This window comes from Ailuropoda melanoleuca, chromosome 7 (genome assembly GCF_002007445.2).
Source record: "Ailuropoda melanoleuca isolate Jingjing chromosome 7, ASM200744v2, whole genome shotgun sequence".
In the NCBI taxonomy this organism is placed as follows: Eukaryota; Metazoa; Chordata; class Mammalia; order Carnivora; family Ursidae; genus Ailuropoda; species Ailuropoda melanoleuca.
The window spans coordinates 50,669,857-50,682,379 of record NC_048224.1 but is presented as its reverse complement, the minus strand read 5'-3'; the positions used below and the strand labels follow the sequence as shown (position 1 = coordinate 50,682,379).

The following is a 12,523-nucleotide window of genomic DNA, read 5'->3' as shown; positions in this document are numbered from 1 at the left end:
ATTTTTTTTAAATGATTTTTTATTATATTATGTTAGTCACCATACAGTACATCCCCGGATTCCGATGTAAAGCTCGATGCTCCATTAGTTGCGTATAACACCCAGTGTACCATGCAATACGTGCCCTCCTTACCACCCATCACCAGTCTATCCCATTCCCCCACCCCCCTCCCCTCTGAAGTCCTCAGTTTGTTTCTCATAGTCCATAGTCTCTCAGGTTTCATTCCCCCTTCTGATTACCCCCCCTTCTTTATCCCTTTCTTCCCCTACCGATCTTCCTAGTTCTTATGTTCCATAGATGAGAGAAATCATATGATAATTGCCTTTCTCTGCTTGACTTATTTTACTTAGCATTATCTGCTCCAGTGCCGTCCATGTTGCAGCAAATGTTGAGAATTTGTTCTTTCTTATAGCTGATGTATATATGGACCACAGCTTCTTAATCCAGTCATCTGTTGAAGGGCATCTCGGCTCCTTCCACGATTTAGCTATTGTGGACAATGCAGCTATGAACATTGGGGTGCATATGGCCCTTCTCTTTACTACGTCTGTATCTTTGGGGTAAACACCCAGTAGTGCAATGGCTGGGTCATAGGGTAGTTCAATTTTTAACTTTTTAAGGGACCTCCACACTGTTTTCCAGAGTGGCTGTACCAACTTGCATTCCCACCAACAATGTAGGAGGGATCCCCTTTCTCCACATCCTCTCCAACAATTGTTGTTTCTTGCCTTGTCTATCTTTGCCATTCTAACTGGCGTAAGGTGGTATCTCAGTGTGGTTTTGATTTGAATTTCCCTGATGGCTAATGATTTTGAACATTTTTTCATGTGTCTGTTAGCCATTTGTATGTCTTCATTGGAAAAGTGTCTGTTCATATCTTCTGCCCATTTTATGATTTGTTTATTTGTTTCTCGTGTATTGAGTTTGAGAAGTTCTTTGTAGATCTTGGATACCAGTCCTTTATCTGTGGTGTCCTTTGCAAATATATTCTCCCATTCCGTGGGCTGTCTCTTAGTTTTTTTGACTGTTTCCTTGGCTGTGCAGAAGCTCTTTATCCTGATAAAGTCCCATAAGTTCATTTTATCTTTTATTTCTCTTGCCTTTGGAGATGTGTCGTGAAAAAGGTTGCTCTGGCCGATGTCATAGAAGTTGTTGCCTATGTTCTCCTCTAGAATTTTGATGGATTCCTGTCTCACATTGAGGTCTTTCATCCATTTGGAGTTTATTTTTGTGTATGGTGTGAGAGAGTGGTCAAGTTTCATTCTTTTGCATGTAGCTGTCCAATTTTCCCAGCACCATTTATTGAAGAGACTGTCTTTTTTCCACCGGATGTTTTTTCCTGCTTTATCAAAGATTAGTTGCCCAAAGAGCCGAGGGTCCATTTCTGGGTTCTCTATTCTGTTCCATTGGTCGATGTGTCTGTTTTTGTGCCAGTACCATGCTGTCTTTGTGATCACAGCTTTGTAGTACAGCTCGAAATCCGGCATTGTGATGCCCCCAGCTTTGTTTTTCCTTTTCAACAGTTCCTTGGAGATTCGGGGCCTTTTCTGGTTCCATACAAATTTAAGGACTATTTGTTCCAGTTCTTTGAAAAATGTCCTCGGTATTTTGATCGGGATAGCATTGAAAGTGTAGATTGCTCTGGGTAGTATGGACATTTTAACTATGTTAATTCTTCCAATCCATGAGCATGGAATATTTTTCCATCTTTTTATGTCTTCCTCAATATCTTTCAAAAGTGATCTATAGTTTCTAGCATATAGGTCCTTTACGTCTCTGGTTAAGTTAATTCCAAGGTAACGCATGGTTTTTGGTGTTATTGTAAATGGGATGGAATTCCCTAATTTCTCTTTCTTCAGTCTCGTTATTCGTGTATAGAAATGCAACTGATTTCTGGGCATTGATTTTGTATACTGCCATATTACTGAATCGTTCCATAACTTCTAATAGTTTGGGAGTGGATTCTTTTGGGTTTTCCATATAGAGTATCATGTCATCTGTGAAGAGACACATTTTGACTTCTTCTTTGCCGATTTGGATACCTTTGATCCCTTTTTGTCATCTGATTGCTGTTGCAAGGACTTCTAGTACTATGTTGAATAATAGTGGCGAGAGTGGGCATCCTTGTCGTGTTCCTGATCTTAAGGGAAAGGCTTCCAGCTTTTCCCCATTGAGAATAATATTTGCAGTAGGCTTTTCATAGATGGCTTTTATGAGATTGAGAAATGTACCCTCTATTCCTACACTCTGAAGGGTTTTAATCAGGAAAGGATGCTGTATTTTGTCAAATGCTTTTTCTGCATCAATTGAGAGGATCATATGGTTCCTGAGTCCTTTCTTGTTGACATGATGTATCACACTGATTGATTTGCGAATGTTGAACCACGCTTGCATCCCAGGTGTGAATCCCACTTGGTCATGATGGATAATCCTTGTAATGTACTGTTGGATTCTATTAGCAAGGATCTTGTTGAGGATTTTGGCGTCCATATTCATTAGGGAAATCGGTCTGTAATTCTCCTTTTTGAGGGGGTCTTTGCCTGGTTTGGGGATCAAGGTAATATTAGCCTCATAGAATGAGTTTGGTAGCTTTCCTTCTGTTTCTATACTTTGATTTTAATTTGCTCTTTTAATTTCTTTTTTTTTTTTTAGATTTTTTTTATTTTTTTGAGAGAGAGAGAGAGAGAGAGATTATGAGCACAAGCAGGGGAAGTGGCAGGCAGAGGGAGAATGAGAAGCAAGCTTCCTGACGGGTAGGGAGCCTGATGCGGGGCTCAGTCCCAGGACCTTGGGATCATGACCTGAGCCGAAGGCAGGTGCTTAAACGACTTAGCCACCCAGGTGCCCCTAAAATGGATTTTTTTTTCAATAGCATTAGTTAGGTCCTGCTTTTTTTTTTTTTACTTAGTTTACCAATCTTTACCTTTCATTTGATATTTTTAGTTTTGAATTTTTTTTTTAAGATTTTATTTATTTGTCAGAGAGAGAGAGAGAGAGAACAAGCAGGAGGGGAGCAGCAGGCAGAGGGAGAAGCAGGCTTCCCTGAGCCAAAGGCAGATGCTTAACCGACTGAGCCACCCAGGCGTCCCTGAATTTTTATGTTAAATGCAATTTTTAACATAGTTTGATGTAAATATACTATTATTTATTATCTATTTGTCCTGGCTGTGGTTTGTACCTTTTTCTTTTTCTGCTGCTTTCATCTTCATTTGAATTAACTGAGGTTTTGTTTTGTTTTGGTTTAGAATTTTATTTTAATAACACTATTGATGTAACCTCTATCTGTTGTTTTACTTTTTAATACGACTTCACATTTAATATAATTGTCTTATAACAATATACTTACATATTCTCATTCCCAGCTCTGTACATTTGACTTTTATGAATTGGTATATAGTAAATGATACTTTGGTTAGCATAGCATTAAATAGTCAGTGATCTTTTTAAAAACTTTTTAAATGATGGGGCACCTGGGTTGCTCAGCTGGTTAAGTGTCTGCCTTTGGGTCTCAGGGTCCTGGGATTGAGCTCCATGTCAGGCTCTCTGCTCTGCAGGGAGCCTCCTTCTCTCTCTCCCTCTGTGCCTCCCCTTGCTCATGCTCTCTCTCTCTCGCTTTCTATCTCAAATAAATCTTTAAAAAAAAATTTAAATGAGAAAAAAATCAAATATATTTACCATTTTTGGCATTCTTTATTTCTTCCTCTATTTAGTTTTCCATCTGCTATCATTTTTCTTTCTACAGAATTTCCTTTATCATTTCTTATAGTGCAAATCTGGTGGTGATTAATTCTTTCATTATTTATCTCTCTGAAACAGTCTTTATTTCACTCTGATTTTTTTGAACCATAGGTTGTTTAGGAATATGTTGTTTTGTATCTAAATATTTGAGCTATTGGGGCACCTGGGAGCCTCTGTCTGTTGAGTGTCCAACTCTTGATTTTGGCTCAGGTCATAATCTTGGGGTTATGAGATTAAGCCCCCCCATTGGGCTCTATACTCAGCACAGAATTTGCTTGAGAGTCTTCTCCCTCTCCATCTGACCCTCCCCCCGCTCTCTCTCTCTCAAATAATAAATATTTTTAAAAATAATAAATAATAAATATTCAGTTATCTTTATCTTATTGATTTCTAAGTTAATTCCTTTGTGGTCAGATAATATACTTTGTATGGCTTAAGTCCTTTTAAGTTATTGAGACTTATTTTATCATCCAGATGTCATCTATCATGATAAATGTTCCAAGGACACTTGCAGTAAACATACATGCTGCTAGTGTCATATATTATCAGATGAAGAGTTTTATAAATGTCTGTTAGATCACCTTGGCTTATGATGTTGTTCATCACAGTTTTTATATTTACTGATTTTCTGAAACTTGTTCTATCAATTATTGTGATGTGTAATGTGTCTTTTCATTTTTTCTCTGGGTATTTTTAAGATTTTCTCTTCATTTTGTTTCCTATAATTTGATTATGATGTACCTTGATAGGGTTTTCTTTCTTTCTTTCTTTCTTTCTTTCTTTCTTTCTTTCTTTCTTTCTTTCTTTTTAATTGGGGTTCATCGATCATCTTGGATCTGTGGAATATTTTCGGAATATTTTGGAATACTTTTGGTTCAGATATTTTTCTTCCTTCCTCCATTCTCTCTCGGACAACCTATTGTGGTCTAATTATGAACTCTTGTTAACCTGCATATCACTTCATGTGCTCTTCATTTTTCTAAAAAAGTCTTTTTCTTTCTGTTTCAGTTTATATTGCTGTGTCTTCAAGTTCACAGATGTTTTCTTCCTTAGTGACTAATATGCTGTTAATCCTACATATCCAATTAGTTTTCATTTCAGGAATTACATTTTTCTCAACTCTAGAATTTGTTTGGTTCTTTTAATATTTTCTATTTCTCTCCTCATTATGTTTTCCTTTGTGCTCTTGAATGTATGTGTAAGAGCTAAAGTCCTTGTCTGCTAATACTATATTCTCTATCTTTTATAAATTTGTTTTTATGATTTTTCTGTTTAGGACTCTCGTATTCCTAATTTTTTGTATGTCTAGTAAATTTCTCTTAGAGAATGTGCATTGTGAATTTTATGATGTTGAACTATGGACTTTGTTGTCTTTCTTTAAAGAAAATTGGACTTTATTGTAGCAGGAGTTATATCAACTTGCAGATTTCTTTGACCTTCTTAACGGCTTGTTTTTAAGCTTTTTAGGGGTAGATTTAGTGTAGTGTTAGCATACAGATGTAGGTTTATTTTGGCCCAATGCTAAGAGGCATAAGTTTTCTGGGGCTCTTTCATATATGTCATTTCAAATTCCCGTTGAGGGGCAGTTCTGTTTGTATTACCCTATTACTTCAAATGCAATATACCTAAAACCTAAAGCTTTATACTCTCTCCAAATTATTTCTTCTTTTACTTCTCTTTTTCTCTCAAATAGCTTCCAGCTCTTCTGTTATGTCATTTGTTCCTAAAATCTTAGTCATTTTTGACACCTCCCTGTTCTATAATTAATTGCCAAGGCTCATTAAGTGTTTTAAAGATTTTATTTATTTATTTGAGAGAGAGAGAACAAGCAGTGGGGAGAGGTAGAGGGAGAAGCAGACTCCCTACTGAGAAGGAAGCCTGATTCAGGGCTCAGTCCCAGTACCCGGAGATCATGACCTGAGCCATAGGCAGACGCAACCGACTGAGCCACCCAGAGGCCCCAGCTAAGGCTTATTAATTTGACTTTTCCAGTGCTTCTCATGTCTTTCCTCTCATTTTAATTTCTGCTGCAACATCTATTTATTCATTCATTTAGCAAATACTTGTTGAAATCCTATATATGCTAGGACTTTTCTCCTAGGAAATTGGAAATATATGATTTCTACAGTATAGCAGAGTACTCAAAAATGGTAAGACCCAATAAATACTTGTAAAATAACTCTCCGAATGAATATATTAGGTTGAACCATATGAAACCGTAATTTTTTAAGGTCAAAGTAGTCATGTCAGTAATTTCCTATGTTCAACAAGTATACTGCTATTAAGATGCAGAGATACATATTATGTTATTCCCAATATTGTTAATGTTAACAACAATAATCTTAATGTTGCATTTAATTTCTTTCATTAAACTATAAAACTTGACTTTCCTCTTCTTTGCCTACCAGGAAACACGAAACTATCCAGAATCATATCCACAACTGCCAAGGGATGAAACAGTGGAGAACCCTCATCTCCAGAAGCACATTCTGGAATTAGCATCCATTCTAGATGTTCGAAACGTGTTCCTCGAGAGTACCATAGATGACTATTAAAACAAAAATCCTCTTGTTGAAACAATTTTTCATTTGCCACAGATTTTACATGGTGCAGTTTTCTAATGTGATGACAGACACATAGTGGTGTTACTTAGTTTTAATTTTTTAATTTAAGGCCACCATTTTAAAAACAAACTGAAAAAATTGTTCAAACTTTTAGGGTAACTGTTTTAAAATACAGTCTTTCAAGTCTTTTAAAAAACTCAATTAATCTTAGAATTTTTACTTTTCGGTTTTGAGGTATGCCTACTTACCTCCATCATCTGTCCCTACACACAAATAGTCAGTGTTGTCACCCTCAGAAGAGTAAATCATTTATTTTTATATAATGAGGAAAATCCAACTCTTATACTTGGACCTTAAATGTGTGGATTTAGAAAATATATCATTGTTCACAAAGATGAAACTAGCCAGCATGGACTATTAAAAATCAAGAACAGTCTTTCCATAATATTTCTTTTCATTCCAGCTTAGTAGGTAGACAAATGTGTTATTCTTTGAAGCATAATCAAGACAATTTTTGAAATCATTTAATTCATTAAAAACTGTCATAATTTCAGAAACTGTATAGGATTTGATTTGCATCTGAAAGTTAAATCCTTAATTGAAGTCTTAAGATGATAAATATCACTTGGAATGTGTGCGCCCTGTGTTATCATGAGATATGCTGGCATATTTTGCTTTCTTTGTGATATGAATGCTGGAAATGAAAAAAAAAAGACTTTTAAGTATTTCGGTCAAAAAAATCAGATTGTTGCTTTCATAATACAATGTTTCCATAAGGAGTTCTATTTAGATCTTGATTCATGATATCAAGTTTAAGGACTATCCAGATTGAAGGCTGTGGCATATAGTACAGAGGTTATCATTTTTTTGCCTAGTTCACATTTAGGATTCATCAAAGTCAGAGATGTTATTAATTTTAGTTGGGGGTAGCTGAAATGGAAGTAACTTTTGCATTGACAATTTGGAAATAAGGTTTTTTAAAAACTCCTTATATTTAATATTTTATATTCATGCACAAGATTTTTTATTATTTTAGATAGGACTCCATATATAATTTTTTTTGTGTGTTTTTTCTTCTCTCTCATCCCCTTCATAATTTCATAAGCATTAGTGATGATGCTTTGGGTTTTATCCCCCTTCTTTTGACTCCACAGCATTCAGGTTCAGAAATCGATGAACCAGAAGCCCTTCTACCTAATTTTCTGTACAGGCTCACATTCTACCTCTGGCAGTCCCAGGGGAAGTAAGGTGATTGCTTTTGGTGCCTCTTTCCTGTGTCCTTAGGGAAATTTTACTGTAATATTTTTAACTTGGTTTTCGTTTTGGGCACAGGAATTAATTTGGGTCTAAGTTATTCATATACCTGTTCTAATTTGCTGATTTTTCATCTGAAGCCTTGAAATTATTGTTCCTGGGTTTAGGGAACTTCATGGTATTTCGTTCATTTTTTTTTTTCATTATTTTTGTTTGTTCTTTTAAACATTATTTCAGAAAGCTTTAGAAAACTTATCCAGGAGGGAGATTTCCTTTGCCTAGTGGGTTGTTTTTCTATATCAGTTGCTTTTCTTTTTCTCAATACCTTTATAAACTTCTTGGCTTTCCTTTCATAATGGTGTTCACCTGGATTACAGCAATAGGCTGACCTCTTGTTTCAGTCCCCCTGAAGTTCTGTGCCAGTAATGTACCTGACATCATGTATTTTCCTCTCTTCTGATGCTTAAAATAATGTTTATCCTCCTGAGCTTTATTCTCACCTGTTTAGCATAAAGAACACTGGTCTGAGAACTAGGAGACTTGAGTTCTAATCCCGGCTTTCGTGGTAACTAGCTTTATGCCCTTTGACAAATGTCTTCATGTTTCTGCTTTAGAGTACTCTCATCTGTAAAATGAGGGCATTAGCCCATGTCCTATCGAGTTCTTTGGTTCTATAATTGCAATCTTGATTTCCCTCCCCTGCCACCTGGAAAACTAGTTCCCTGAGTTTAGCATAGACATTTTCTTTTCTAAGTCATATTTAACTTGTTTTTGTTCACAAAAATATCTGAGTCTCAATTATTGTAGAAGCTAACCTGGTGACGAAATTAGAACTTCTGTGATTAGAAACATGTTTGCCCAAGAACAAGGGGTCTTAGAAATCACAGCAAGGGTTTAGATGATGACATTGTTCCTTGAGCTGATAGTAGTATAATTTCTTATTGGTAGTTAAAAATCTAAAGTGAGCTGAAGCGATCTTGAATCTTTAAGAAAGGAAAACTGTGCTAGAAAATTCTAAACTATTGTTTCATTGATGCCTTCAAAAGAATGTGGACTGAACAACTGTACTCTGGATTTTATTCTAGGCATTGGGAAAGCAAATGAATCAGACTTAAAAATCCTTGTCTTCGTGAAGGTTATATTTTAGTAGGACGAGTCAGGCAATAAACATAATAAGTAAGAAAATTTATGTTAGAGAGTTGTAAGTTGTATGAAGAAAATTTAGAACATGGCAAGGGAAATGTTTTGATTGTTTTTGGGTGAAGAACAGTGTCTGAGTGATCAGGGTAGGCCTTATTGAGAATTTACATTTGTGCAAACACTTCATCTTTCTTTCTTTCTTTTTCTTCCTTCCTTCTTTCCTTCCTTCCTTCCTTCCTTCCTTCCTTCCTTCCTTCCTTCCTTCCTTCTTTCCTTTTACTTTTGATTATGAAAATTTTAAGCATAGGTAGCATTTAATGAACCACCCTGTACCTATCACAAAGCTTCTACATTTTAAGACATTACTAAAGGACAATCACCCATGGGTATTGGCAAAGAATCTCTTTTTTTCAATGCATACCACTCCCCTCTATAAATATAAAAATATTAAGCCCCTTATCTATTTAATTCTAGAATGCATAGAAATTTAGACATTGGAACTAAGAACAAAGGAAAGCAATGGGAAAAGCACTTCTTTGTTTTCAAATTGCACAGCCTCCCCCTGGAGATTCTGATACAGTCTCTCACCTCCCTTTAAGAATCATTGCAAACAAAACAAGGTATAGGATTGCAAGAACTCCTGTACACACAAACAGCGTTAAGCACAATGGAATTATTTTCTTTCTTTATCCGTATATTTCTGAAGTTGATAAAGCAGCTGTTTTCCCTGTTTCTCAGAAGAGAAAGCTGAGACCCCAAAAATCTATATGTTTATTCATAGTGGCAGAGCTAGATCAAAAACTCAAATCTCCTGACCTCAGCCTGTCTTTGTATAATGAACAAGAAAGGAATAATTAGAGATTTCTATTTTGGCACAAAAGGTTAAGGTATTTTTAAAAATATATCAAATATTGAAACCAGGAAATCAACCCCGCAAATTTTTACTTATTAATTATAAGAAATTCCCAACTCAGACAATTTAGCCTTGATTCTAGCCAGGATATATTTTTTTTTGTATATGTGTGTGTGTTTTCCTCCTAGGAAGTGGTGCTCTCAAAACCTCTCAAAGCACAGAGAATTTATTGTACCCTTGATATTGTTACCAAGTTGAAACGTTTTGAAATTATAAAAGCAAAGTGCAATCTGGTCATGACTGAAATTTTCCGGATAGAGGATCTGGGTTTTATTTCTTCCTGACTTGGGGCTACTGCCTTTTATTTTCTTCTTATGATAGAATTCCCTGAAACAGATTAGGTGGTAGTTGTACTGAATTTCATTGAGGAAAACAGAAAAGCTTCCAATCCGATTTACATATCCATCTGCGAAGCTTTCATTAGCATTCTTCTCCAAGTTTATTCTCTGACCTGTGTGACTTCGTAACTTCCTGTCTCTTAAAAGGGGTTTGGACTCAGTTGAAAAATCTTGTACTTAGTTATCCATGAAGACTTGTAATCAGCCTGATATATAGAGAACATTCTGGACTGGAAATAGAGTAAGGTGCCAAGGGTCAGCAAACTTGGCTACTGCCAGTGATTCAGAACCACCTCCCTACCCTAAGTGAGTAAAAACGTCTGCTATGAATAGGAATGGTATGGATCTCCTGGTGATATTTTGGATGTATATGTTCCTGTGTGTGTTTGGAGAATATAAAGGGTATTTACACGGAGGGCTCTTTCGTGGACCTTATTTATTTGAAGATCTTATTTTATTTGTAATCGCATGTGTATATTTTTGTGATGTTAAATGCAATATCTCTGTATACTTTTTTTTGTATATATGTACATATTTGTAAATATATTGGTATGCAATGATGCAGTATGTGTATATTATATACCCATACCCACTGTGGGCTGAATTTATTTAAGTTCTGTGAGGACATCATAGTGGCATTGTTCATGCTGCTGTAATTAGGTTGTGGCTGTATCTCATTCATGAGCCTCTATTTTGAGGGGCTTGTGTTTGGGTAAAATTGGCTAATTTTTGGAGTTGGAATTAGGATATGAAAATATTAACAGAAAGCAGGATATTCTTAGCTTTAAAAACATCTGCCAATTTCCATTTAAATGGATGATAAGTTAGTGATATAAACCTGAAAAACCTTAGTGTGTGAAACTGAGACACCAGCAGGTTCTTAAGCTATATTAGTCATTTATTTTCTTGACCCATAGCTGAGAATTATTATTGAGTAGTATTTATATTGAGAATTAAGGGGCTGTGGAAAAAATTACTTTGATCACATTTCAAAATAGATAGGAACATGTCCTTTAAATAGAGAAATTTGTTTGTAGTTGCCATGTCAATACCTGATACTAAATTTTAATTTTGGAACAGTGTTTTCACCGATGTGTCTCATTTTATATCTGTCTCTGTGAGGCAGAAAAAGGGGCATTAGCTTGGGGAAGGCTAATAAGTGGGGTGGGGTTTATAAGGAATAGGAGATTATTAATCTGTATATTTGCAGCAGCTGTGATTAATTTAGTCCTGTCTTGGCATTTCAGACTATAGATTTTTCTTTTGGGAGTCACATATCAAAGATGAGTAGGCTCATCTGAGAAAATGCTTCTAGTGAATAAAATGCCTCCAGTTGTATTTCTTTGTCTCTATGAGACCACTTGTGTTCTGCAAATTGATGATATATTCACACATGAAATAGAATTCTTAATATTAGGTGCATGGCGTGCTATCAAATCTGGGCCTCCAAACCTCTACCAAGGATGATGGGTGGGGGAGGATATCCTCTTAGAGGACAGGGAATATGTGCAGTGCCAATGTATGAACGTGGAATGTCACAGAGTATCAAAGTTCGGTCACTCCTGTTTTCACCTGGCATGTGTATTTGCATGGACAAGCGTAGATGTTTCGTTCTAGTCTACACTTGAATACATTCACCGCAAAAATTAAGTAGAGGTTATTTTTTGCATGATAGAATATAACTGCAGAACAACTGTTTACCCCATTGTTTTTCAGACGATTACATCTCTGTGATCAATATTAAATTATCTTAGAAAGAGGAGTTGGAGTCAGAAGTCGGTTTTACCACCCAACAAATGTTACTTTTGCCTCTTTGTTGTATTTTTAATAAGAAGCCAACTATTTGTAACACCTCTCAATTACAGTGTTAAATTTAAAATAAAACTATAATTGCCTTTTTCATAAATAAATATTAAAATTTGGTAATGTAGTATTTCTGAAAAATCAGCGAAAATGTCCATAGTATCTGACATTCTGCTGTTGTAGTAACCAAATCACTCGTTGCAGTTGGAGAGTAGCAGAGCAGATGTTATGCTATTTAAAATTCATAGAACTGACTCAGGCTCAGTATGGACATTAATTTGAGGAAAGGAGCAACAGGAAGAAGTGTGGTAGATGAGATTGACTTTGTGAACATGACCTCTGTTTCTAACAGTTGTAAAGCCAGTTACTTTGCAGTTAAATAAGGTAAGAATTGTTTAGAAAATCAAACCTTTCCCCCATTCTGTACTCTTAGACGGTGATACTTTATTCCTATTCATGCTGCACCTCCCAGGCTTTCCTGGATACTGTGACCACTTTACCTTAAAAAAAAAAAAAAAAAAAGGCAATGCATCTTCCTCAAACTAAAATTTCAGAACATGGTATTTCACTGTGTTCCAGCTTCACTGAGTTTTTGAACAGAGACTTATTAAGCATGCCTTGTGTTTAAGGAAAAATAATTGATGTGTGAATGGAATCAATCACCAATTGAAGGGAAGGGTGTCAGGATAATGTAGGGGGATATACCCTGAAATTGGGTAAAGATAAATGTATTAAATTAAGTGTAACTGACTTGTTGGTGCCATAGAAATAT

At 35.7% G+C, this 12,523-nt stretch overlaps 1 protein-coding gene across 4 annotated transcripts in view; it reads left to right on the top strand.

The window, feature by feature from the left end:
- The window catches only part of SCAI (suppressor of cancer cell invasion), a 135,516-nt gene extending 123,214 nt beyond the window's left edge, over window positions 1–12,302 (top strand). For 3 of the 4 annotated variants that reach the window (XM_002916332.4, XM_034664510.1, XM_034664511.1), the window contains one exon: window positions 6,148–12,302. In XM_002916332.4, coding sequence (XP_002916378.2) covers window positions 6,148–6,294 — 147 coding nt within the window. In that variant the 3' untranslated portion in view covers window positions 6,295–12,302. The remainder of the gene's footprint in view (window positions 1–6,147) is intronic. The other variant, XM_034664509.1, reaches the window with a different exon arrangement.
- Window positions 12,303–12,523: the final 221 nt, after the last annotated feature.